This window comes from Penicillium verhagenii, assembly GCF_028828195.1.
Source record: "Penicillium verhagenii strain IBT 33310 chromosome Unknown utg000004l_segment0_segment0, whole genome shotgun sequence".
In the NCBI taxonomy this organism is placed as follows: Eukaryota; Fungi; Ascomycota; class Eurotiomycetes; order Eurotiales; family Aspergillaceae; genus Penicillium; species Penicillium verhagenii.
The window spans coordinates 1,554,269-1,580,266 of NW_026643168.1; the positions used below are offsets into that span (position 1 = coordinate 1,554,269).

At 47.3% G+C, this 25,998-nt stretch overlaps 11 protein-coding genes across 11 annotated transcripts, besides 3 other annotated features; 7 read left to right on the forward strand and 4 right to left on the reverse strand.

The window, feature by feature from the left end:
• Positions 1 to 842: 842 nt before the first annotated feature.
• N7466_003486 (uncharacterized protein) lies at positions 843 to 2,419 on the forward strand (the record flags this gene model as incomplete). Its single annotated transcript, XM_057162883.1, has 3 exons — positions 843 to 1,112; positions 1,188 to 1,814; positions 1,877 to 2,419. 3 exons carry the CDS (start codon positions 843 to 845, stop codon positions 2,417 to 2,419), a joined length of 1,440 nt encoding a protein of 479 aa, XP_057023998.1.
• A 656-nt stretch (positions 2,420 to 3,075) lies between these two features.
• N7466_003487 (MAPEG family protein) lies at positions 3,076 to 3,703 on the forward strand (the record flags this gene model as incomplete). Its single annotated transcript, XM_057162884.1, has 3 exons — positions 3,076 to 3,080; positions 3,140 to 3,432; positions 3,504 to 3,703. 3 exons carry the CDS (start codon positions 3,076 to 3,078, stop codon positions 3,701 to 3,703), a joined length of 498 nt encoding a protein of 165 aa, XP_057023999.1.
• A 684-nt stretch (positions 3,704 to 4,387) lies between these two features.
• pgxB (uncharacterized protein) lies at positions 4,388 to 5,953 on the forward strand (the record flags this gene model as incomplete). The annotated part of the gene is made up of 5 exons (XM_057162885.1): positions 4,388 to 4,726; positions 4,780 to 4,947; positions 5,015 to 5,188; positions 5,244 to 5,489; positions 5,567 to 5,953. The coding sequence occupies 5 exons, from the start codon at positions 4,388 to 4,390 to the stop codon at positions 5,951 to 5,953; spliced, it is 1,314 nt and encodes a 437-aa protein (XP_057024000.1).
• A 1,118-nt stretch (positions 5,954 to 7,071) lies between these two features.
• N7466_003489 (uncharacterized protein) lies at positions 7,072 to 8,791 on the forward strand (the record flags this gene model as incomplete). Its single annotated transcript, XM_057162886.1, has 4 exons — positions 7,072 to 7,290; positions 7,366 to 7,860; positions 7,928 to 8,607; positions 8,668 to 8,791. 4 exons carry the CDS (start codon positions 7,072 to 7,074, stop codon positions 8,789 to 8,791), a joined length of 1,518 nt encoding a protein of 505 aa, XP_057024001.1.
• Positions 8,792 to 8,939: 148 nt separating this feature from the next.
• Positions 8,940 to 8,959: a sequence feature (Protein overlapping with rRNA (N7466_003490, KAJ5937040.1) was converted to a misc_feature.).
• Positions 8,960 to 9,086: 127 nt separating this feature from the next.
• Positions 9,087 to 9,150: a sequence feature (Protein overlapping with rRNA (N7466_003490, KAJ5937040.1) was converted to a misc_feature.).
• A 57-nt stretch (positions 9,151 to 9,207) lies between these two features.
• Positions 9,208 to 9,327: a sequence feature (Protein overlapping with rRNA (N7466_003490, KAJ5937040.1) was converted to a misc_feature.).
• Positions 9,328 to 12,444: 3,117 nt separating this feature from the next.
• N7466_003491 (uncharacterized protein) lies at positions 12,445 to 12,924 on the forward strand (the record flags this gene model as incomplete). The annotated part of the gene is made up of 1 exon (XM_057162888.1): positions 12,445 to 12,924. The coding sequence occupies one exon, from the start codon at positions 12,445 to 12,447 to the stop codon at positions 12,922 to 12,924; it is 480 nt and encodes a 159-aa protein (XP_057024003.1).
• Positions 12,925 to 15,225: 2,301 nt separating this feature from the next.
• On the reverse strand, positions 15,226 to 15,609 carry N7466_003492 (uncharacterized protein; the record flags this gene model as incomplete). Its single annotated transcript, XM_057162889.1, has 1 exon — positions 15,226 to 15,609. One exon carries the CDS (start codon positions 15,607 to 15,609, stop codon positions 15,226 to 15,228), a length of 384 nt encoding a protein of 127 aa, XP_057024004.1.
• Positions 15,610 to 17,303: 1,694 nt separating this feature from the next.
• N7466_003493 (uncharacterized protein) lies at positions 17,304 to 17,560 on the reverse strand (the record flags this gene model as incomplete). The annotated part of the gene is made up of 2 exons (XM_057162890.1): positions 17,304 to 17,386; positions 17,449 to 17,560. 2 exons carry the CDS (start codon positions 17,558 to 17,560, stop codon positions 17,304 to 17,306), a joined length of 195 nt encoding a protein of 64 aa, XP_057024005.1.
• A 606-nt stretch (positions 17,561 to 18,166) lies between these two features.
• N7466_003494 (uncharacterized protein) lies at positions 18,167 to 18,373 on the forward strand (the record flags this gene model as incomplete). The annotated part of the gene is made up of 1 exon (XM_057162891.1): positions 18,167 to 18,373. One exon carries the CDS (start codon positions 18,167 to 18,169, stop codon positions 18,371 to 18,373), a length of 207 nt encoding a protein of 68 aa, XP_057024006.1.
• A 1,113-nt stretch (positions 18,374 to 19,486) lies between these two features.
• N7466_003495 (uncharacterized protein) lies at positions 19,487 to 20,500 on the forward strand (the record flags this gene model as incomplete). The annotated part of the gene is made up of 1 exon (XM_057162892.1): positions 19,487 to 20,500. The coding sequence occupies one exon, from the start codon at positions 19,487 to 19,489 to the stop codon at positions 20,498 to 20,500; it is 1,014 nt and encodes a 337-aa protein (XP_057024007.1).
• Positions 20,501 to 20,826: 326 nt separating this feature from the next.
• N7466_003496 (uncharacterized protein) lies at positions 20,827 to 22,994 on the reverse strand (the record flags this gene model as incomplete). The annotated part of the gene is made up of 6 exons (XM_057162893.1): positions 20,827 to 21,536; positions 21,609 to 21,769; positions 21,821 to 22,189; positions 22,237 to 22,459; positions 22,513 to 22,644; positions 22,697 to 22,994. The coding sequence occupies 6 exons, from the start codon at positions 22,992 to 22,994 to the stop codon at positions 20,827 to 20,829; spliced, it is 1,893 nt and encodes a 630-aa protein (XP_057024008.1).
• A 773-nt stretch (positions 22,995 to 23,767) lies between these two features.
• On the reverse strand, positions 23,768 to 25,684 carry N7466_003497 (class I adenylate-forming enzyme family protein; the record flags this gene model as incomplete). Its single annotated transcript, XM_057162894.1, has 5 exons — positions 23,768 to 24,153; positions 24,228 to 24,349; positions 24,399 to 24,493; positions 24,553 to 25,283; positions 25,390 to 25,684. 5 exons carry the CDS (start codon positions 25,682 to 25,684, stop codon positions 23,768 to 23,770), a joined length of 1,629 nt encoding a protein of 542 aa, XP_057024009.1.
• Positions 25,685 to 25,998: the final 314 nt, after the last annotated feature.

The following is a 25,998-nucleotide window of genomic DNA, read 5'->3' on the forward strand; positions in this document are numbered from 1 at the left end:
TTTGGGATGGGTTGGTGTGTGAGAGAGTAGTTTTTTTTTTTTTGGAAAGATTATTGGTTCATGAATTCAACGGCTTGTTATACTTTCAATATTAGCCTAACTAGAATTAAGTACCTGGCTAAGTGAAAAACGGATAGAGCAGTGGCTTTATCTACTCCAAGACAATCTATACTTGGATCAATCAATTGGAGAGGCTTAGCCAATTATTTACTGATGTTCCCACCTACCCTTGCTCTTACGCAGGAGATCGACATTGCGTCTTAGTCAGGCGAAAGACATCCAGGAATGTTCGTAATCAAGGGATGAGAAGAATCCCAGTTTTGTTCCTTTTTCTATGATTCCGAACGAGATTTTCAAACAGCGATAGCTTGGCGCAGGACAGAATACTTTCTAGAAGGCTTGGCTCTGGATAGGGGTCAAGAGGCGAACTATAAGTATTCAAGCCAAAGCGAAAAAGAGGCAGTTGAATAATGCGACCAACCTCGCCCAACTTTCAAAAATAAATGAACATAATCTAGATCACGTACAACTAAAAGGGTTGAAGATGTGGAACAAAACACCAGTTTCTGCAGGAAAGATCTCCCATTCTCTCCTGATTCTCTCCTGATCTCCTTGTCGGGGAAATCCCTCATACTCAAGTACTGTGCCTCATCACATTGTTCCAGCCTGAGTTGTATGAGTGATTTTTCATAGGTAGTCATCACGAAATAGAGCCCCTTTTCATTAGTGAGGCAATGGGATTATAAAAGAGTAGAAAAGATTGGACTTGAGACAGAGTCAACTCATTCAATCATTTCAGTATCATCAACCTTGGAATCGAGTTCTCTGCTTCAATTCTCATAATGGCCACCATGCAACAATTTAAACGGCTCTCCGCGTCTCGGGGATGCACAAATGTATACGGCTCTCGTTTCGCGTCAGAACACATGCCCTGTGAAGAGCTTCCATACGATGAGATGCCCAAGGAGACAGCTTACCGCATGATCAAGGATGACCTTGTTCTTGATGGGAATCCTATGTTGAAGTCAGTAACTAGTGGAATCCTGAGCACGAGGCATAAATTATGGATCGCCAAGCTAACTCTGCGACAGCCTCGCAAGTTTCGTCACAACGTACATGGTAGGTTCCCCCCCCTCTAGGTTCCACGGCCACATCTGGTGAGAGATACTAACCAAGATCCAAAATAGGAGGACGAAGCCGAGAAGCTGATCTCCGAATCCTCGAACAAAAATGTCATCGACCACGAAGAGTACCCCAAATCCGTGGAAATCGAGCAACGCTGCTTGAAAATGCTCGGAAATCTTTTCCACGCCCCAACACAAGACGGGAAGACCACATCAATCGGGACGGCCTGTATCGGCTCATCCGAAGCGATCATGCTAGCCGTCCTCGCGATGAAGAAACGATGGAAGAACCAGCGCAAAGCGGCAGGCAAGGACGCCTCAGAACCGAATATCATCATGAGCACGGGAGTTCAGGTTTGCTGGGAGAAGGCCGCGAGATACTTCGAGATCGACGAGAAACTGGTTCCGTGCACGGAAACACGATACGTTATCGATCCTGCTCAGGCGGTTGAGCTGGTGGACGAAAATACCATTGGTATCTGTGCTATCCTGGGCACCACTTATACGGGACAATACGAGGATGTGAAGGGAATCAATGATGCCTTGGTCGAGAAGGGACTCGATACCCCGATCCATGTGGATGCGGCCAGCGGAGGCTTTGTCGCTCCTTTTGTCAACCCGGACCTGGTTTGGGATTTCCAACTGCCGAATGTGGTATCGATCAATGTTTCTGGTCACAAATATGGACTGGTGAGAAATTGAAGCATAGCATACCTCTGCAAGTCTATGCTTAACTAACCTCGTTATTACAGGTATACCCCGGCATAGGATGGGCTCTCTGGCGCTCACCAGAATACCTCCCCGAAGAACTCATCTTCAACATCAACTACCTCGGCGCAGACCAGCTAAACTTCACGCTGAACTTCTCCAAACCAGCCTCCCACATCATCGCCCAGTATTACCAGATGATCCGTCTCGGCCGACGCGGATACCACGCCATCATGAGCAACCTCACCCACACAGCAGATTACTTCACCGAGCAACTCAAAGAAATGGGCTTCACGATCATGAGCGACAACGGTGGAAAGGGTCTTCCCGTCGTTGCGTTCCGTCTCGGCTCAGCACAACACCTCTTCTTTGATGAATTTGCGCTCGCACACAAACTGCGAGAACGCGGGTGGATTGTTCCTGCGTATACCATGGCGGCGGACTGCGAGAAGATGAGCATGATGCGGGTTGTTCTGCGTGAAGATTTTACGCAGAGTCGTTGCGATAGTCTGGTTCGTGATATCCAGGTTGCTTTGAAGGTGTTGGCGGAGCAGGAACTTGCGAATATTCAGCGGTATCATGCGTGAGTTGTCTTGGCAGCTGTTTGGTTTTGTGTTTTCTGGGATAGCTTGCTAACTTCTCGATAGGCTGATTGCGACTCAAATGGTTCCCAAGAAACTGTGTGTGGAGACCACTTGTGTGGAGGTTGGGCCGGAACCTGAGAGCGTGAAGGTTTGATGTACATTTAGCATCGCGTTGTTGCATAGATCATGTGTTCATCTATAGACTAGACATTGGTCGGGTTTGGGTTCTGTTTAGACTGCATTTGAATTTGTTTCGTTTGAGCTTCCCAGTTCGTTCAGAGACCCCAATCCCTCCAGGTCTATTCCACAATCAGTAATAATATATCTTTGCTGATCAATTGTCTTGTTTTCATTGAAAGTCGCGTCGCTTGGTCGCGACCGCTAAAATTGGAATTGTTTGCAACCAACGAATATGAAAAAATTTCGCGAAGATGCTGGCCTTGATGCAACGATGGACTTTGAATGAACAAATCATTTCTGGAGCGCAAAGCAGGATCTCGGCAGATATGATCTCACTCCTCGGTCCCTGACGAAGCCGAGACAAACCCACATGCGCGTGCTGATCCCCTATAAAGAACGCGCTTAATCCACCGAATCCCAACCCCACCAAATTTCAGATTTGCCAACTGCGACTTTCTGAAACAATTTTGATCGAAACAATGTCGTCGGTTTCCCAAATCCCCCCAACCCAAATCGAAGTTCCATCGCTAATCACCCCCCTAGTTCCATCCTGACAACACTCGGTCTGCGCGCCGCCCCTGGCGCACAGGTCCCCAACCACGCCGCAACACTACTGATAGCCAACTGGGTCTGGGCCTACGCGCTGATGAGCACGCGCGGAACCAAGATGCGCCTCGGCATCGACAACAATGTCGCGCCGCGGGAGAATCTCGCCACGCTCGGCGAAGCAGCGGTCAAGGCCGGCAAGATTGATCGACGCACGCTGAACAAGTTGAAGCGTCGCGAGGCTGCACACGCGAATGCTGTCGAGGGGTATACCCTTTTTGTGGCTGCTAGTGAGTTTACGCGAATTGCTGATTTTTTTTCTTTTCTTTTTTCACGTTGCATTGGTGCTGACTTGGTGCAGTTTTGACGGCTTTGTATGCTGGACTCCCGGCTGAGACTATCAACAAGATTGGTGTTTGGTATAGCTTGTCGCGGGTGGCGTATAGTCTTTGCTATACGCATATTGAGGACAAGTCACTGAGTTATCTTCGGTCGGTGACGTGGTGGTCTGGTAATATTAGCTGCATTACTGCTTTGGTGCTTGCGGGGAAGAAGCTGTGAGTAGTTTGATTCGCCAAGAACATTTGAACGCATGTTCCAGCCTTGGAAGGTTAGTCTTTCGGGTCTATCTATATGTATGGACACCTAGTACCTAGTATGGTTGTCGGATTTCCCAAGTTCCAGTGAATATATGTTTGAGCCTTGAATATGAGGAGTGAAGTGAGACTGGTCGGAAATTCCTCTAATAAACCGCAAATACATCGCTAGACCCTTGCTGATCTAGAATAATTGATTGGTGGAAAAATCTTGTCGGACAAGACGGTAGAATGTTTCCGGCCACAATAAGCAAGAGTTTCATGAGGATGTTTGAAAGCAGCAGCGACTTAAATTGATTTAAAGTACGACTTTCTCCACTCCCCCCACGCTCTGCACTTGGCGAAATGCGGAGACAAAACCCCACATGTGCAACATCGTCAACTCACGGTGCACACGGTATACAACGGACATCTTGGCGATGTCCCTGTTGATCAATGCCAATGCAAAGACTTTCCTACAGCCGATTCTACAGGCGGAGAAATCTCCTACCCCGCGACATGATCAGATACGAAATCGGCAGACAGCCGGGGAATCCCTGAAATAACATCGCCGGGTCACTGCCAGTATACTGGAGATGACAGGTATAAATACCTTCAAACTGGCAACCATTAAGCTCCAAGAAAACCAAATAACCTTGGTATACTCATCATGAAGCTCCTAGCTCTCGGCGCCCTTTTTGTCAGCGCTGTCAGTGCCCTGGCCTCCTCCCATTTGATTCCAGGGGCACAGATCATCCCTGCCAATGACAAATTGCAATTGAAAAGTATTGGCGCCTATCAAAAGAAGTACCCTGACCGTCGCACCGTTACCATCCGTTCATCCAAGAGTGACGAGGATGACGTATCGAGCGATTTCTTATGGGGGATTAAGCAGGCCAATCACGGAGGCAGATTGTTGCTGGAGAAGGATAAGACATACGTGATTGGAAAGAAGCTAGACCTGAGCTTTTTGAACGACATTGAGGTTCAACTGGAAGGAGAGATCAAGGTAGGAGTGACTTTGATTGAATCTGATCATACTTTCTCTAACATGGGTTGCAGTTTACCAACAACATTACCTACTGGCAAGCGAACAACTTCTACTACTCTTTCCAAAAGTCGATTACCTTTTGGATCTGGGGTGGACAAGATATCAAGATCTTTGGAAAGGGAACTCTCAATGGAAATGGCCAGAAGTGGTATGATGAATTCTCTGGCAGCCAGATTCTGGTAAGAAACGAAGCCCGAGAGAGAAAGCCCTCTTTGGCCATGGATACTAATACCGAGCTATGGATAGGACCCAGACAATACTTTCTACCGACCGATCCTATTCTTGACCGACAACGCCACAAGAGTCAGCGTGGAAGGTATTACCCAACTGAACTCGCCGTGCTGGACAAACTTCTTCGTACGCACGAACGACATCTCTTTTGATGATGTGTATATCCATGCTTATTCGACCAATGCTTCGGTATGTGGAGATATAATGGAGGATACCGAGAGTATTAGTTAACACTAGAATGCAGGTCGATGCGGCTAACACCGATGGATTTGATTCCTTGGTCGTAGACGGACTGAGCGTCACGAACACGCGAATCGACGTGGGCGATGACTGCTTTTCACCCAAGCCCAACACGAGCAACATCTTTGTGCAGAATCTCTGGTGCAACAATACGCACGGAGTGAGCATGGGGAGTATTGGTCAGTACTCGGGGGAGATGGATTTCATCGAGAATGCCTATCTGGAGAACATCACGTTGTTAAACGGACAGGTGAGCCTTCCTCTTTCTACCCGTCAATATGTGCGATCAATGTGCGGTTCTGTGAGTTAATCTGTGATCGGATGCAGAATGGAGCCCGATTGAAGGCGTGGGCCGGACCCGACGTGGGCTACGGTCGGATCAGCAACATCACCTACCGCAACGTCCAGGTGCAAAACACGGATCAACCGTTGGTTTTGGACCAATGCTACTTTGATGTCAATGCGACCGAGTGTGCGGCGTACCCATCGGCAGTGAACATCACGGACATTGTGTTCGATAACATCTGGGGCACATCGTCGGGGGCAAAAGGAAAGGTTGTTGTGGACCTGACGTGTTCTCCTAATGCGGTCTGCTCGAATATTCAGCTGTCGCGGATCAATTTGACGAGTCCTGCGGGGAGTCCGCCCGAGATCATCTGTGATGGGATTGATGGGAGTATTGGGGTGAACTGCACCAGTACCACTGCTAGCTAAAGGAGCGAGAGGAAATGTTTGTGGGGAAGAAATCAGATTAGATAGGAGTGTTGGGATGCCCAGGTGGGATGCTGGGAAAGGAAAGGGGGCGAAATTTGGAAGGGGAAGTACTTGTGCAGGGGATCAATGAAGGTGAAACTCGGGGTCAATCTCCGAATGGATTTAGCTAAACTGCTCGATGTCCGAGAGTGAAATGCGTGAAATGCCAAGAGATTAAGGCTTATGGACCCAATTCTTAAGCCAAAAAAAATAAAATAAAAATACAGTATGCATCCCCACAATTTACCAACAGCCAGAGATAATCTAAGCGACCTGAGATTGAAAAAAAAGGAAGAACTAACTAAGCTCCATTTCGACATTAGTAATTCACGGCCCAACGGAGAGTGAAAGAGGAAACGCCATACATAGTTAGCTTATGTGTAGTAAATAATGCAAATAATCAAGAGTAAATAAGGCCAGAATCACGTGGCGGTATTACGCCCAAGTGGCAATAAGCTTCCAAAAAGTGTAGATATCATTCATTTCCTCCTTTTCCTTCTTTTTCCCACTCTATTGACCCCTTTCATGATTTATTTTGTCCGGGGAAATGGAGAAAAATGGACCTAGATCTTTGTTGGGCTTGATAAATCTGGGGCAAGAAACACGACAAACCCCTAAACCCCGGATTCTGAGAAATGTCTTTCTGGTTCTGTTGACTCTCGCCTTTCATTGCTTGTTGATGCGTTGATCTGATTGGATTCTTAGGTGTTGATCTCCACAATCCCCACAATCCCTCCCCACCACCGGGTTAAGATCATAACCGCTGAACCAATCAGATCCTCAGATAACGCCTGAACCAGTCCTTTGTCACATTTTGCCTTCTCATTTACGGAGAACTTCTGACTTCTGGGGGTGGATCCAGTCCCCGCCCCCGGACACGTCTAGCTGGACACGCGGAGAAAAAAAATGGAGAAGGAGTCGGTGCAATATACGGAGCACACCGAGCGTACTCGTTTGCAGAGCGTAGTATAAGTACTTCTGCTCAGTCCCCGTCCCCCTTTATCTTCTCTCCAGGCGGGTCATTATTGTGCTCCTCTTCTATTTCTTTCTATCCCTTTACTCCCTAACTGTCGTCCACTATGGAGAAGACCGACAGCAATTCTCAGCATGTCGAGGTTCCGGCCACCAGCCCTAGTGCCATGGAGTCCGGCAAGACCGCCGCTTTCTATGTCGAAGATCGAGTGTCCCACCTCTCCGAGGAGCATCGCCAGTATCTGTTGGCGCGTCATGGAACCCTCGATCTAGACCCTATTCCCGATATGAACGATGCCGATCCCTACAATTGGCCCCGATGGAAGGTGAGAAGCTATCTCCCCGAGTGAAGAAACTCACCACACTAGAGAAATTTGTACGAGATGCTAACTAAATGATAGAAAAACCTCAACTTGGGACTCGTCGTCTTCCACGCCATGATCGGTCTCTTTACCGCCTCCTCCATTCAATCCGCTTTCGTCAACATCGCCGCCGATTTGGATGTTAGCATGCAGCGGACTAGTTATCTCGTCTCGCTGTTCATTGCCGTCCTCGGTGGTGCGCCTCTCTTCTGGCGTCCGCTGAGCAACCGTTACGGTCGTCGTCCCATCTTCTTGATTTCCCTGTTCTGTGCCATGATTGGAAATATCGGCTGTGCCAACAGTCACTCTTATGCTACTATGGGCCTGTGCAGAGCCATCACTGCTTTCTTCATTAGTCCCGCTGCCGCCATTGGAAGTGCCGTCGTGGCCGAGACTTTCTTCAAGGCGGATCGTGCTCGCTGCATGGGTGTTTGGACTTTGATGGTTACTCTCGGTGTTCCAATTGCTCCTTTCTTGTTTGGTTTCTTGGCTCTGCGTATCTCCTACCGCTGGATCTATTGGGTTCTCGTCATGGTAAGTTTATGAGCCTGCCTTTGTCTCCTTCATCTCGGTGGATCATACTAATTATCAAAAAAATCAGATCAACGGCGTTCAATTCATCCTTTACCTCTTCCTCGGCTCCGAGTCCCTTTATGTTCGCGAGGAGGGTGTTCCCAAGCAAGTCGCCGCCGGTGAAAAGGACAGCCTTTTCAAGTTCCGCCGCATCGACCCTACTCCCCTGCGCCTCTGGGACTTCATCCAGCCCCTGAGCTACTTCTCCAAGCCAGCCGTTGTCATCCCAGCCGTCGCATATGCCATGATCTTCTTGTGGGGTAGCATCATGCTCACTATCGAGATCCCCCAGATCATGCCAGAGCAATTCGGCTTCAACACTCAGGAAGTCGGTCTGCAGTTCTTGGGAATCATTCTCGGCTCCGTCATCGGTGAGCAGATCGGTGGTCTGATCTCCGATCGCTGGATGCTTCTCCGCCAGAAGTCTACTGGCGAGCGTCCACCCAACGAGCACCGTCTCTGGCTGGCGTACATTGGTCACGTCCTGACTATCTGTGGTGTGGTTGTTTTCGCTGTTCAGATGGGCAAGGCAGGTGATAAGTGGAACATCACACCTATTGTTGGTGCTGCTATTGCCGCTGGTGGTAACCAGATTGTTACTACTATTAACATTACCTACGCTGTGGACTGCTATCGCCCTGATGCTGCCAGTGTGGGTGTGTTTATTACCTTTGTGCGACAGACATGGGGCTTCATTGGACCTTTCTGGTAAGACATACTCCTGAATCTAGAATTAAAGAGAGACAAGTACTAACAAAAAGCTTATAGGTTCCCCGACATGTTCGCCGATCTTGGCTGGAACACTGGTGCCGGTATTGCTGTTGCGTTGATGGTGGGTGTTAGTGTTATCCCCACAATGCTCCTGCAATGGCGCGGTGCCTCTTGGCGCTAAGTCCACCTTGTGAGATGTCTGGTTCTGCTTTATGTTTTTAATTATAATTTGCCAAAGTAATATGGAATGTACAAATGTTATATTTCATTGGATTCAAGTCAACGAATATCAATCGTAGGATGAATTGAAGTATGCAGATGAATCAATTATGAGAATCGTGGTCTCCTGGTATGTGGCATAGTTACCGGAAGTTTCCCGTCCTCATTGAGGTACTAGATATCTGACAGCACTTGAGACTGCCTGCTTTGTACTATATAGCCCATCCAAATCTAGTGTCTAATACATACGACCATAGGGTGTGGAGAACAGGGCTTCCCGTCCGCTCAGCCGTACTTAAGCCACACGCCGGTCAGTTAGTAGTATGGTGGGTGACCACATGCGAATCCTGACTGTTGTATGTTTTTTGTTTTTATCAGCCTTTTTTGATTCGTTGGGAAATCGCCCCTTGCCGCCCTACTCTTCAGCCCCTTCAGGCTGTTCACCCTGAATGCCCTGAAAACCACTATTTTGCACCTGATTACCCTGCACGTGCCTGAAGCGCTGACGTGGCCTTCCGCTCGGCATGCTAAGGTCTGCTCTGTAGATACGTTGTTGTGATCACGACAATTTGGTCTGGGCTGTGGTACCTTTTCCACGCGGATGTAGTGACATTTCTAGAATGAAAAGATACTGGCTTCCAATATGTACAATATCGGATGACTTTGCTACCTCGATTAAATGAGGATCTAGTTCAACTCGATACTGATTTGCGTAGATTAGTGCTCGCTATAGGCATAGGTATCCATATTATAGGTGGATCTATAGAAGCAATCCTCTACACTATGTCAAGCTCTGTGGTGTGTGAGCCCGATATCGATGAAGACATAGAAAGTTAAATACTCAGTAACTGTTAATCAGATATTTAACAATAAAATAGAGCATATAGATGAACTTAAGCTGATGTAAAAGGACACCTATCTGAGGCCTGTATATCCGACGTCCCTATCTACTGAATATTTACATCTACCGTGGAGTTGTAGCTATTCTGAGGTATAGCGGGTATGTTGGTGTTATTTTAGCTTTGTGCCATACAACCTCCTAGCACACTCTCCCAAAGCCGCGATACAACGGGAATTGGATTTTCATACCAGTTGGGGATTAAATCACTCTCACGAATACATTCACCAGCTATTATTAATACTGACAGCAGTAGCAAGGGCTATACATCTTTATTCCACCGTTTTTGACAAAGAAACTCAGTACGTGGTAGCAATATATATACCCCGGTTTATGCCCTTTGGTATTCTATCTAATAGGCATTGTGCTGGAGGTATCCCCATAGGCCCACTTTCGGTCTCTAACCGCCATTGGCAGTCAACCCCATTACATAGCCAGCCATTACACGATGGCTTATTTTCGTCACACCTGTTCCTCCGACCTCTACAGATAAGACAGCCATAGCTAGTCTTAGACCTGGGCTTTGCTAGGCAAGGCATTTTTGCATCAAGCCCTTGCAATCAGAGCACTTTGCCTTGATCCGCTCATATGGTTCTATTTAGGCCGATGGTAACTGTGTTATAGTGAAAGTCCTCTCAATCAATAATTGAGGGAAATATGGCGAGGTGCACCAAAATTTAACTCGTTTGGGTTGAAGATGGAGTTGAGGGAGCGAGAGATCAAATTGGGACCTGCATGAGAGCCGGGTGTTTTCGTCGACGGACCGGACGTTACTGCACAGTTGCGGGTTGGGTGGTCATTCAGATGAGTCCTGATAACTGATTCCAATTTTCTCAATCCCTTGCTTTGGGATTGATTAATACGGCCGTAGGCGACTGAGTTGGGATGCTCTAATGGAAATTCGACAATTGTTATCGATGATGCACTGCCCACACCGCTTGTATGGCAAGTATTGACCAATGAAAACTGTTATTTGATCCACTAATGGCAACACATGTACAAGCGACCAATGACTTGTCCGAACCATAGATTCTGCTAATCTTCTCCGCTTCGTCTCCTCTATTAGACTCACTGCCCTCTATTAGACTCACTGCCCTCTCGCACATTCATGGTGCATTACCCCGAAATCATGGCCTCAAACTCGTGCGAATTTAATGGACCCAACACTGGCCTTGCAGTTGGACAAAATAGCGGGAACATATTAGCCATTTTCACAGGTATGAGGAACGGCGCTTTCCGCCCAAGGGATGTCCATGAGGCCCACTGGCAATTCATGCTAAGCTAATGATACGAGCGAAGACCGTGCGACAGCTCGTCCAAATCCATCATCGACGGTTCCGTTTCCTAGAAACCCAGATTTTGTTGATCGTGCAGAAATTCTTGTTCGAATAAACGAGGCATTATCCCAGCCAGCAGCAAGAATAGGTTTAGCCGGGATTGGTGGTGTTGGGTATGTGACCTACAAAGTTCCACGTCTCTTACCAGGGTACCAGTCATATTAAGGAAGCAGTAGAAAGTCCCAAGTGGCCATCGAGGCTTCATATCGACTCAGGCTTCAAAATCCGAATTCATGGGTTTTCTGGATCTATGCAGGGAGTGCTACCCGATTCCAGCAGAGCTTCGAAGAAATTGCGACTCGAGCAGGAATCCAGGGCCAGAGAGACCCTGGAGCGAATGTGTTCGAATTGGTTGAGGCATGGCTCAATAGTGAGGAAAGCGGAAAGTGGATGATCATACTCGATAACGTTGACGACGATCGATTCCTTCGTGAGCGCCCAGCACCCGACCCAAGAACGCAAGAGAAGCCGCGCAAACCTTTGCTCAACTATATCCCAAAAAGTCAGGGTACAGTCATCGTGACTGGTCGAAATGAGAAAGCCGTTGTCAAGATCGTTAGTCGCAGGAACTTGATTCAGATCAAGCACCTGCTGGAGTCTGAGGCTGTTGATCTTCTGCACAAAAAACTTATATTGCCTGGGGATGAAACAAAAGCCAGCAACCCAGACACTTCGAAGAGACTTGTCAAAGAGCTTGGCTTCTTGCCATTGGCCATTTGTCAAGCAGCCGGGTTCATTTCTTATTTTTCGCCACGTTGCTCAGTCTCTCAGTATCTTGAGAAATTCCTCAAAAGCGATCATGGTGCCACCATGCTCTTAGAACATGAAGTACCCGAGGAGGACTCACTTAATAGAGACTGGGAGGCAGAGAACTCCATCGCACTGACGTGGCAACTTTCCTTTGATCACATTGAGCGAGTACACCCTCCTGCTGCGGATTTATTATCATTGATGTGTTTTTTCGATCACAACGAAATCCCAGAATGCGTTCTCCACGTGCCACCGAAAAGCCCCACCCAGCAGACGGGGCTGCAAAGCGACACCAAAAAAAGATCCCATTCAGAAATGGAAGACTCGGATCAAGAGTTCGCCGTCAATGTCGGTATTTTGAGAGATTTCGCCCTCGTCACCATGATCAGCAGCAAAAGTTTTACCATGCATAGGCTTGTACAATTGATTACCCAGACCTGGCTGCGGAAAAAACTGGGCAAGTTCGATTTCTGGTATACGAACTTCATTAATAGTCTCCGCCGCGAGTTTCCAAGAAAGTTTGAGAACGCCGAGGATCTCGAAAAGGCGCGTCTTCTCTCTCCAAGCATTTTCCAAATCTATCATTTTGCTGTTAAACGGCAGCAAAGATCTCCACACGCGCAGCCAAAAATGACGACTGGAGAATACCATCTACTTGAGATGATACGATTTTACGAAACACAAGCTAGAGAGGGGGCCACAGTAGACTTTCTCAAAGATGAGATGGCTCTTGCAATTCGAGGTCTACACCGTCGAGTAGCGGAAGTCTCACCAAATTTAACTTCGGAGTCCGGTAAAATGCTGCTACTTGACACCGAGAGTCTGATTCGCGACAATCAGCTGGATATCACTCGGAGGCTTTCCATTCTAGTCGCATCTCAAGAGCGATTCCAGGGCATAGAAAATATGATGCAGCAAGTGGATGAATCTGGTCAAGATTTTACCGTCGACTTTACCGATGACTTAGCCTCTGGATTGGATGTCATGAGAGATCTCAAATCTACCTCTAATCCAGGCAAGGTGACTAGCCTGGCAAGAAGTATACTCAGGTACTGCGAGGAAATAGACAAGCAATTCGTGGAGGCCTTTGGAGCTCAATATTCGTCGTAGCTTGGGAGAAGGCTGATACCTCGCTAGACTCTTTGTTTAACTCTAAGTGTGGCTAAATGCGAAGGAATGGAAGACAAAGTGCCCGCAAATGCCACCAACGTTTGGTCTTTACATACCTCTTGATTCCAAGTGAATGAATGCACATTCAATAATTGACTACGCAATTTAGCTCATCTTCTCTCAATTTAAAACATTCTCTTGTTTTCCTTGGTTGGTGCTTTTATCCACTTCCTTGAAAGATGCCAATGTCTTTCGATGGCTCCTGGAGTCTGAGCATTAGGTATTGAACTTAGCTTTGCTTGTTTCCAAAGAAAATCACTGATTTTACTGATAGTCTAGGAGAGGGATAACCTGCTACAGCGACTTTTCCTTTGGTTGTCAACATCAATTGATACTGGTTGAAAGTTAGCGGTTGTTCGGTAAAAATTATATTGGAGCCATCATCGCAGAATATACCCTCAACAAACAGGTAGCTTCATTCTGTTTACCGCAACTCTCACATCTTGTGACATATGTTTGTGCCAAGCCGGCTTCGACGAATCCCCAGGAGCAATGCTTGTGGCGTATTTTCTTCGTGATAGCCATGAAAACATGCTCTCACCGTTGTCTTTGTCATCAAAATCTAATTCCAGGGTAAGGATGTCAATCGCAGTACTTGGCTTCGCATCCTTGAAATCCTCATGGGCACCACTTGCACGAAGAATTTGGCATATTTCCCCGTAGTAAAATATCGTAGCCGCCACAAGTGGTGTTTTATATGTCCTGTTTCTGGAATCAACAGCCGCGCTCCACTTCTGCAAAAAGAAGAGAAGGAGATGCGGGGTGAGAGGTAGGCCCTATGCTCTCTATATAATAAAGTAGATGAAAACTTCACGGGAGGTTTGGAGCCAATTCACACGGGTGGATATCGATCGAGATCCATGAATCCAAGATTCTAATCATGCTCAGGATATCATGATGCCATTTATTGATTTGCTGTAGTATCAAGTTTAAGTTTTCAGGTAGATAGATGTTACGGACCGGCCAAGTCCAATCCTAGTCTCACGATAGTGATAACAGGCTTCCCTACCGGAAAGGGTAGGGGTAAGGACATCTGAGGGGCTTGCTGCTCAGGTGTCGAGAGTATGTAGGTTTTTTCGGTAGCCGGACTAAGTCCGTGACAGAACCGACTGCTGTATTTCCTTCAAATGTTCATTATTATGCCCTTTCAAGTCTACAACAAGACTCATATGTTTCCATATTAGGTCATACTTGGCAAGCATCCTGCGTTTAAGATAAAGTGTCCTTGGAAAGATGGGAAGAGGGGAGAGATCAGAGAGATGGTGGAAGAAGGAAAAGAAAGTGAAAAATAGAAACTGCGCATGAGTTCCAGAAATGTGAGAATGTACCTTCTGATGCATAGGCTGAATTTTCAGGTGGGTGGATATGTGCCCGTATCGCCCTGAAGAGGGCTGAATAGAGCGGCGAGCCGCCCACGCCCCAACCATGGGCGCTAGGTGAGCACAACCTTACACGGGACTGTTGTATGTTTTTTGTTTTTTCCCCCCCCCTTGATATTCTTCTTTTTGTTTCGTTGGGAAGTATCCTTGCCGCCCTGCCGCTTCAGCTCATTCAGCTCTTGAGTCTTGATATTAAATAGTGTCCGGGTCATAACTTAGGGCCCCTCGGATATGTTTTCCGGCTTCAAGATTTCGAGAGTAAACATTAAAGCACGCGAAGTAAAACATAATAAAATAACAAGACATGGCGCCGCGCGAACCGCGCGGCGGTAGGTTCCATGAAACGTTCAAGGAAGATGGACAACTGGTAGCATCATTGGAATCACCTGACCGTCCCCAAGACCGATTTTAGGGGCCGGGCCATCCAGATTCCAGAGACAAACATTTGAAGACTGTTTGGATCCACTTTGGGCCTCTCAGCCAATCAGGTGCTGCAAAAAAACACAGGTTCCTAAGTAGTAGAGGGCGGGAGGGATAGAGCAGAATAAATGTTGCTGGGAGTGTCTTACAAATTGGACTAAACACCGAAGTATGCGGCCTAGTCACGGAGAACAAGAATAGGATTTTAATGTTTTAAGTAGTAAGCATCTTCAAAACCCTGGTAACTCTTTATTCATGACCAATAGTCCATTCTCAATCCATGAATCAAATACAAAGTACTACCCAATCACAAAAACAAACCCAACTCCAACCCATGCTCTAAACATGCACAGCACCTAGTGCTCCATTCTCTCCATGCCAGTCTAACTTAACCTAACAAAAAAGAAACAAAAAACAAAAATTTCAAAATGAACAAAAAACCTTACATGCCCTCACACTCGCAAACGACCCAAGCAGCGCAAAGATCAACAACCGGCTTTCCAAGCTCAGCATAAGTCTCCTCCGAATCCAGCGCAACCTCCAGATCCCGCTTCTCCTCGGTGAAAGTGCAGACGGTTGTCTCCTCAAAGGCAGTCAGCTGCGCACTGGACGCAAAGACAAGACCGTGGTTTGCGACGGTGGTGTGGCCCCAGAGTTCCTGGACGGGCCGCTTGACGCCGTCGACGGGGATGATGACGTTGGCATTGGCGCCCGTGTGCTCGTTTGCGAGCTGGATGGTGGCTGTGTGGGCTGGGGGCCCGTTGGTGGGGGCTGCCAGGCCGGTGGAGGCGAGGGCAGAGATGAGGAAAGTGGTGGTGAAGTGCATGGTGGTGGTTTAATAAAAATACCGAAGGTAATTGATGGTTTAGATGTGCAGTTGGAGGTTTTCTTGAGTTTGAATTGCGTCCAGGGTTTGTAGGTAGACTTCAATGTTTCAAAGTGGAATTGATGGTCTTTTCGAGATGCAGACAGGAGGTTGATATAGGATTATCGTTCCCCATGTTGATTGTTCACGGCTGGGTTGATGGGATTCTACTGAAATCGGGATTGGTTGTTTGTTGCCGTTTCCGTCGATTTTGTGTCGGTGGTTGTTGCCCCACTCGCCGCATCTAGTCTAGACGGGGAAAACAAATTTGATAGTGCGTTTATATGGTCATTCCGTGGCTGGTGATTGGTTTAAGTTGCCTGTAGAGGTATAAGTGCCGACCAAGTGGGAAGTGTCAACATCAGAACATATCAAGTCGTGGATTTGATCGTATCTCGACTTGTAGGTTGTACGCCATGTCTTAACGGAGGCTTCACTTGACGTGTGTCAAGTGAATCCAGTCTAGGCCCGGGGATTTTCGAAAACGGAAACTTGGTCAGCGATCGCCAGTAGATCTTGTCTCACTAGTCATTACAACCCACATGAGAAGAACAGACCTTTCACTCGGAAATGGCATTCTGGAGTTTCCCGCCCCTTGAATTCAGGTGTTCAACCTGGACCTGACGTACATACCGTACTGTGGTTGGTCGGGAATCTAGGAATGCTGAAGTGGTGCGGGGACGAATGAGCTTGAGGCATGTGGGACTCAGTGGGAGTCAAGTAGAACTTGGAATTCAGGCAACAAGGCCGCCATCATAACGTTTTCAGTTCCAATCATGACAGGCCTCTCGCCGTTGGCATATTCCTTTTGTCATATTCCAGGTTTTGATCTCCAGACTGGCGTTTGGCCAATCGGAATACTGTCGGCTCTGCATTCTTTCCTGGGGCAAGTCTGGTATTCCCCATATATTTGCCATGCCCTACAAAGTTGGAGCATTCCCATGTCAAAATGGATGCCTGCTATTTTTACCTTCTATTTCTTCAATAACAAGTTTTCCCTTCGTTGCTTTCAATCAACTTCAAATGTTGATATAGTTGATAGAGTCTATAGACAGGTTTTTCGGTTTCGTAAGAACGGCCCTTGGGCGTTCAATGTTTCAGTCGACCTTATGCATTTACATATTTTTGGTCGCGCAAATCCTGAGGTCTGACCGGGGGCATTGATCTGTCTATGACACATTCCCCGCTTTGTAGTACCGGTTTACAATGAATCTAATCATTCGCCAATTACCACGGCCGTGGTGCAGCTATTCAATGTTCAAATGTTGTCAGGTCATCTGTAAGGTTAAACTATCCATGGATTAAGAGATCAGATGAGACTCCCTACGTCCCAAGCACTTGAGTGCTCCTGCCCGTGGACGTACATAAACATTTTAATAGACCTGGGGGTACCCTACCTGGAAGTGTACATACTATGCACTACTTGATACTTTACTATTATTTAATGCCTAGTACTTGGTACATACTTTCTCATTTTCGGTGCCTTTATCTTGTATCGGAATTTGATTTGCAGAATGGCATTGTATATAGAATCAAAATACTGGCATTGCTGAAACTTGGTGCGAGCTTCCCAATCCCTCCAAAAACCGTCGTAGCGCGTTTATCCATCATTGCCTTGGCTCCCGCAGGGCAGTCTCAATGTAGTTGTAAGGAGCTTAGGAGATGTCGTAGCAGTGAGTCTCCTCAAAGCAGGTATAGCTTCCACAGCAATCGGAATCGGTGCTGCAGAATTGGCCGACTGAAAGCCCAAGTCAATTTCTATCTCTTCTAGTAGCATGTGGGGCAAATAGTTCTACTTACACCCGGCACAACGCTTGTCCAAGACATCGCGTTGGAGGTTTTCGGCGCCAATGGCAGCGGCGCTGCTCAAAGCAGCAAAGGCTGCAAGGAAGAAGATCGAGATGCCCTTCATCTTGAGAGTCTGTGGATGTTTGTGGTAGGGTAGGATAGTTGAGAGAGTAGATTGTAGAGGTTGATGTGATAATGAGAAAAAAATCCCAACCAGGCAGAGGAGAGCATATTTATATTGTTCCCTCTCGTGGCCCTTTCCCTCATGAAGACTTGGACCCCATCCGACGGAGTCTGGTTTGTGGCTGTTCATTGAGATCTGCAGAGGAGTGCAAGGCTCGTGTCAGGTAGATTATGCATGGAAAATGGAAAGCGAGGCTACCGGATCACTGGAACGCGGAAAGAGCCGGGAGTTGATTGGATCGTACAAGCATCTCGATCCTGACGCAGGCATGCGGATCAGACTGAAAGTTCGCTATCTCACTTCATGTACTCCATGATTGGGTCGTGCCTGTTTGAACGATGACGATTAGTTGGAACCCAGATGGATTTTAAACATCAGATTTCGTAATCTTCATGCTTGACCTTCATTTTGATGATTTTGAAATAGTTGTTGTTGCTGAGATCTTCCAGAAAATCCATTTTATCTGCTAAAAGTAACGCATATCAATGAACGATAGCATATTTTTTATCCAGCCTCCAGTGTTCATTGCAGGATCGAGTCCAGACCATGGGTCACGTCAAGAGTTACTCAGGAATCAGGCTCGCGGCCCCCGCCATATGCAGGGGCTTGTGGGGTGGGGGCGTTTTCAAACTTCTGACTTCCGGGCGCCAGGGTCGCATTCTGGCCAACTGCTCCACCATGGAACCTTGGCATTTTACCCTGATGGGCAAGGAACAGCGGAGTGGTGTGTTTGGCGAGGCTGAAGTTCTGTAGTTGTGCAGTTGTGCAGTTGTGAAGTGGGATGATTCCAACATTGAAGTTCCGAAATCCAAACTCCACTCTGGGTATATCTCAGAATGGCCCTTTGTTTACTTTTCCCAAATGCTATCAATAGTACAACTGCGGGCTTGATCTTGTTCAAAGAATAATTTCACTCGCAAACCTTTTTTCCTTGATTTCTTACTCGATAACCAACTTGAAGTGAACAATCTAGATAAGAGAGATCCACACGCCACCTGAATCCTTCACACAGCCTTGCAACACTGCATGTTCAACAAGGACAATCGGATCGACAGGATTCGCTAAACAGATGAAGTCCGACCAGCCGTTCATTACAATTTTTACCCGGTCACAAATTTTGTCTTTCGACGAGGACACAGCAGTCATGAACGTACAATTTCCACCAAGTTCTTTTCCCTCTTTGAATCCTTTGTGATTTCCCACATCACGACCCCCAACGGGTATCATAAGGATCCATCACGCATTAGTCATACGACTCGTGCCCCAATGACCGTTCGTGCTCATTTTTGTGCGAATCACAACTAAGAATATATTCCAAGCCTCTCCAGACACAAAGAGTCTTGGAAGCTTCCACTGGAAGAGAACCGAAAAATATTTCTTCATTCTACCATGGGTGTCCAGGATGGGGTAATCTTTGTCTGTTTCGAGGACAAGCCTCGAACTGAACTTTGTTTTATCTTTGCAGAACAAAGAACAAAGGGGATGTAAGTGCGTTCAGGGAGGCAATTGGTCAAAATCTCGCTGAATATGTCCATCTAGGGCAGACGAGGTGTATCGGAGCCACCGTTTCTACTCTGATCTAATTTTGGCCACCTCAGATACTGGTAAGTAAGATTAAACTCATTGTTTAATTGCCGTCAACTATACTTAGAACCTCCTCGATCTCTGGCAGTGAAGCCACAATCAGCGGCGACATGGAAGAGGTTAAATACTGCCACGATATCCCCAAGATCGATTTTGAATTATTCAGACTTCTTGTTCAGTATATACCGCAATCCATCCCAAAGCGAAATTCACGCTCTTATTTCAACGTTTATAACAACGAAAAAAACCCACAGAAAGGTCTTTTCCTGATATTATTATAAAATGAGTGAACCTACAACTCAACAGCCAGAGTTGGTCTATGGCGAGGTCGAAGCCCGCGGAATTCAGAGACAGCACTGGATCGAAAATGCGCCCACAGACTCTGAAGTTTCATGTCCCATCGAGCCATGCACATTCAACTTGGCGGACCTCGACCCCGCATTCCAGAACACCGGCGGTCCAAACTACTGCCCCGAGGAGACCATGTCCGTCACCCAGGACGTCATGGGCGTCCGCGCCCCTCCAAGCGACACATGGAGACGATTCGACCTTCTAAAAGTCGATCCAGATGCCGAACCAGTCCAAGACGCAACCCTCTGGCACCTGCACAACTGGGAAGGGAACATCGCACCGGGAATCCTCTACATCGAGAACATCTTCCGACGGGCCGGCGCTTCATTCGAAGAGGCCGGGCCCCGCTCATCGCAGCTTTCGCAGGCCATCTACGAATCCCGTCACCCCATCGATACGCTGAAGCATATCATCTTCTGCGACGTTGTCAACAAGGAGACGAAGCGGTTCGTCAAGCGGCAGCTGTACGATGATGCGCTTTTTGATGAGACGGGTGTCGAGTGGCCGAGTGATGAGTTGCTGGCGTGGGAATATAATACACCCGCTTACAGAGGTATTCTTGGTACGCCGATCGGTGCGGTCGCGTCGTGGATTGTGCTGGGTGCGTTCAAGCGTGGAACGCATAGGATTGGGAGAATTTATACTTGTGGGCACTATGGTCGGTGCATGCTTATTCGGTTTGATATTGAGGCTGTTGAGCCGGTGATTGAGCCCACGAAGCCTAAGAAGAAGAGTGATAAGAAGGGCAAGCCTGAGAAGCCGAAGGGGAAGTCGGAGAAGAAGAGAAAGGTTGATAATGCGGATGATGAGTTGACTGAGGCTGTCGAGTTCAGGAAGAGCAAGCGTGAGAAGCCGAAGGGGAAGCCGGAAAAGAAGAGAAAGGTTGACGATGCGGATGATGAGTTGACCGACGCTGTCGAGGTAAAGAAGCGCAAGAAGCTTTGATTTCCGCTGGGGATCCTTCTTCTTTTGAATGTACTTCCTAGGTTTATTTAGATTACTCTTTGCTTATATAGTTGGTAGATATTCTGAATGCATAGCTCATAAATAGTTGTTGAAACATTGATAATTTTGCACGACACAATACTGATAAATTTCCAACAAAATCCCAAGGTTGAATTCAAAAAAGCCGAACTTGCACATTTGGCTATTGGAAACTGTGCACCTGTCAGGGTAATCTGAGGTACTAATAAGTATTCGGCATAACTGACTCATTATGTAACATACAAAGTGCTGGCCGTCCACTCAAATGGTAATGTGAGACTGAAAAACTAGTGGCCCGTCCCTTCAACGTGCTCATTCTGCTTAGCTTCCTCCACATCGTGCTCTGCAGCACCCAGAACGTGACCCTCAGGCAGCATGTTAAGTTCGTCTTCTTCGCGATCAAGCTGACGGTGGGTAAACCAGAAGCCCACGCATCCAACAAAAGCTAAAATTGCCGTAACGCCATAGTTCCACTCCAGCAAAGGATCATCAGCCAGAGCCACGAAAGCCTGACCCAAGGCGGCCGACACGGCACTCACGACACAGCCCATTGCAGAAACAAGCGACCTCATATTGCGCGGGGCCTTTGTGAATGCATATTCAAGAACCGTGATCGAGGTGAAGATCTCTGAGATACCTCCCAAAACATAGGGGACGGCTTGGACCCATACTGAAATGTTTGTATGTTTTCCTTCTTTTTCCAGGCAGTAGTTGGCATTTTTGCCACATGGTCCGTCCTTGTAGACGTAGTGCTGAGTCACCGCTGCAGCAATCATGGAGCAACCTGCTAGGAAAAACCCAGTTGTGATGCGCTTCAATGCTGTGAATTTAATTCCTCGGCGGCGAAGGGCTGGATAGACAAGTAGATCCATGATTGGAATGAAGACGATCAGGGTAATGGGGTTCAGGTTGTTGATGATATCGTTAGGCACACCCCCCAAGGACATTGTCGCCGCTTGAGATGTAAGATTGTTCATCTCTTGATTGTATGCCAGCCCTGTGGATACCGCATGGTCAGTCAACTATACACAATGAAAAAAGCAACAAGGGGGTAGACAGGGAGACTCACAGTAAAGTGGCAGCCAGACAAAAACTCCGCAGGCTTTGAATCCACGCCGAACCTCGTCCACCCATGCGTCATCGAAGTTCATCCATGGGGGCTTTTCCGAACCAAGACTACTGGGCTTGACACGGTCCCAGGAGTTCTCCGTGGTGTTTTTCTTTTTCAACCTGCACCATGTCAGCAACATTCATTCAATCCAATCTTACCAGGCCACTCACAGCTTCATTGGATTGAGCGACCACCGGCCTTTCATCTTCAAGCGCCATAGACGAAATGCTTGTGGGTAGACGGAGCCACTGGGTGGAGCATGGTAGTAGCGATTTTTGGCATAGAAAAGTACTGCTGGGCACAAGCAAAACATGAGAGTTGGTAGCAAAAATGATAGCCAGAAACCAACATAGCGCTCCGCATAGACCATGGCAATTTGACCAACAAGGGAGCCAACGTTGATCATCAGGTAGAAGTAGTTAAAGATCCGAGCGACCGTGGTAGTTGGATCGACAATGACACGTTCCCCGCTGGGAAGGACTCGAATATAGGCTTTGTCGTCGCGGTATTGCTCTGCAATTAAAGGGCTTATGTTGGATCTATGAAAAATTAGTATCAAAGCAAACAATAAGCGCACTTCCTTTACTTATATCCACCAGTTCCTAGTCCCATGATGATAATACCGATTGAAAAACACGCAATCGCACCATGGCTGTTTTCAATAACCTGGGGAATGGCAGACACGACCAATATTGCATGACCCAAAAACGTTAGGGCGAGAGAAGAAACAATGGTTCGGTATCGGCCCCAGTACTGATCAGCAATAAAAGCACCGACCAAAGGCATCATAAACGACCAAAACTGATTGACTTTTCTTCCGTCAGCTCGCTTCCCAAGTGACGAGCTCGATAACATCACTCACAGAGAGTTAGTGCAGTTGATGCACGTTGGCCCATGCCCAACGCCCCGGGCACATGTTTGTTGAAGTCTGTACCGGCGACAAGCGCGCCTGTGGTGGAGTGTTGTGGAAGAGGCCGTTGAATGAAGTTCACAACTGCATCGAATGTTAGTGTAATTTGAGTGACGGGGTTGCCATGAAATCTCACAAACTGCCGTTGTTCCATAGTAAGAGAATCGCTCGCATAGTTCCACAAAGGCGATGCTGTAAGTGACCCACGAGATAGATCCTGGGATACGGCGAAGGGAACGCAGATCTTCATCAGTGGGGTAAACCTTTTGGATGGGATTACCCGCAGGAGGAAGTGAGATAAGGTCACCACTGAGAGCTGAGTCGATGGTCGTGACATCTTCATGCTTGACCCCAGGAAGTTTCTCGTTCGATTCGTCGAGCAGTGGCCTGACCTTGGCGGTCCCAGTTGTTTCAATTCGATCTGAGTCATCCATCCTGGTTGGCAGATGATTGACGAAGGGGCTGTAGGGAAGGTGGGAAATATGTAGAGTTAGAAGGAAAAGGGATAAAGGTGACAGAAGGTTGAAGGGATAAACAGAGAAGAGAGAGAGGGTTGCAGCTTCTGGTTTTCTGCGGAAGGAACGTGATGTGACTACAACACCATCACTCTGTCCTGCTTCCAACCTTTTCTTTTCTGGTGCCTTTTTCGTCTTATTTGGCAAATATCATGTTAGAAAATCGCGAATTTCTTTCAGGAATCAGCTTACTTTCTCTGGCACGTCAAAACGTGATGAGTTTACCCAATCCTTTACCTTGGTTGATTCAAGAGGAGAAGGCATATTCAATGTTCACCTGACTTATCCCATCATGTTGAATCCACTGATCACACGGGTTATTTCCTAGTTTAACTGATGATCCATGGTCTATGTTTCTTCGTTTTGATCTACCTTGGCACTCATAACACGTTTGACTGGTTAGGTTACACTGCGACCATGATTCTCGGATCTTAGCGTGACACAACAGACACCGAGAAACCATCCCTTTCAAGTGACATGTGGGAGACATTAACTGGCTCACGACACTGTACTCTATCAGCGTGATACTTACGTATAGAATACTCCACTTGTATTTGGTCTCTGCGAACTCGACCTGGGTGGTCCTTTGGTTTGATTTCACGAATTCCTATATGTGCGTAGCTGTAGTTGACTCCATTAAGCTTGGTGATATTCAGCTGGAGTCTGGAAATCAGTACCTGGAGCTCTCAACTTTATTTGATCGAGTAAGAGGTATTGAGATACTCAACCCCATCGACGCAGTATTCACGAGGCCGATACCCACGGATACCAAAGAACCTTTCCAATGCCTGGACTTTGAGCACTTTATCAGATGCCGTTTTTGGTACTTCCTCTCCGGCTTTCAGGATGCATAGAAGCGCAGGCAGTTTATAACGCTCCAAGCCTGTAGAAAGGTCATCGTGGATTCTTTGCAGATTGATATCTGAGTTTCCACAGTTGAGACGAACAAGTGCTGCAGGAAGTCCTCTGGTCTCGTGGTCAAGAACAGGAAGAACGTGCGCCTCGGATATGTAAGAAAGGCGCATGAGGTGTTCTTCTAGTTCCAAAACAGAGATCTTGCGGTCAAGAAAATTGATCCCTGTGTAACATCCAGTTAGCTTTTTGAAGACGCCCTGTATAAATTTCCAAGGTTGAGCAGGAGGAGGTTCGTACAGTCAGAGTCTACTCTCCCTTCAAAGAAATAAACGCCTCCGTCGCGTCGAACGAGATCTCCTGTTCTGTAGAATCCATCTTCATCGAACACCTTCTTTGTTGCTGTTTCGTCATTGAGGTAGCTGTCAAATATCAGCATATGTGAGACAGAAATCCACGAGGGAGCCCTACTGTGTGAACATTCGAGAAGACTTGACAAGCAATTCTCCTTCATCTCCATTTGATAGCTTTATCTCTACCCCAGGAGCAGGCATTCCAATGCACCTCTGAACAAGTCAGTAAATTAAACCGCAGTGTCAGATGCTATAATCAAGGCATAACTCACATCAACATATTGCGCATCAACATCAGACGCTAGTGCCATTCCACCAAGTTCACTCGATCCATAAACGTTCCTGATCTTCATCCCCGTGAGGTCGATCCAGAACTGGGCCGTGTCCGGGTTCATAGCTGAGCCGCTAATCGTGGCATTCCGGATCTTTTTCACCCCGGACACATATGCCTCGCGCTCATCAGCAGGAAGCTCGCAGATTTTTACTCGATAATAGTCCTCTAGGCTTTTGAACATCGAAGAAGAGAGAGACACATCTGTAACAGTACCCAGCTTGAAGATCTCCCAGAACGTAGCTGTGTCGAATGAGCGCCGTGGCCAGTGAATCTTCGTGCCACGCAGGACCCGCGCAAGGAGCCCGGATGCGCCACCCATCCAGTGAACAGGGCGGAAAGCCAGGAACTGACGGTCAGAGTCTGCGATGCCGGAGAAAAAGAAAGTTCGGCGAGGAACAACAACACATTTGGGACGGCCGGTGCTGCTCCCGGAGGTCTGACTGACCAAACATGATTGGAGTGGATCAATCGACAGCTTCTCATCCACTTCGAAATCGAAACCGGAGGCGGACTCGCATCCTGAGTTCCGTTCAATCTGGATTGTCTTGATGTTACTTGCATGTTCTTTGATAACAGCAACCTGTTGAATGGTGTTGGGATCGTTCAGAATAAATGTCACATTGGCCGTGTTCAAGAGTCTGAGAGTCTCTTCGGGTGCGGCCTTAGTTGCTATGCAAAGTATCAATAATATGTAACCAAAGAGGTCGGGCAGAGCTTTCAGTTCTCTCGTTCACTTTGGGCCCTTCCCGCAGTTGAGAGCTTGGGCTGGACTCACGCAGTGGTACACATGTTCCCCCCAGCGCGGCTATCGCAAAGAATGCCACCAGAAAGTAATATCCGCTTAGTGAGATGGTCGCGATGAAACCAGTGTCAGGCCGTAACAAGCCCCTGGCGTCGTAACAGTCAGCGGAGAGCTCTGTGCGCAGTGTGTCGCGCAGACGACTAATATCATTGAGTAAGTCGGTGGGGCTTGCATCAATGCCATAATCGTCATGGATTAAGACTCCCTGCACCGACTGCCTGAGCCGGAGCAGGTTGACGAAAATAGGGTCGTGTGGAAATTTATTCATGTCGAGCTGTAAGGGATCTGAGCAGTGAATGTGAAATAGGTAGGGGTTTGTTTAGGTTTATTTATTATACAGCTTCTTTCAAATGTTGGGATGTTTTCTGCAAATCAATGGCAGCGGGTATATATGGGCCTGCATACGGCGTACAGAATGTACGTAATATTCACTCCCATAGATAAGAATAGAAGTAATTTAAGAGGCAGCAGAAAAAATAGATTAATGCACAAGTAACGTTTACACAATACATTTCACGTAATAGAAATACCAGATCCAAAGTGGTTTAGATCAAGTGCCGATCCTTTGCAAGATACCCCACT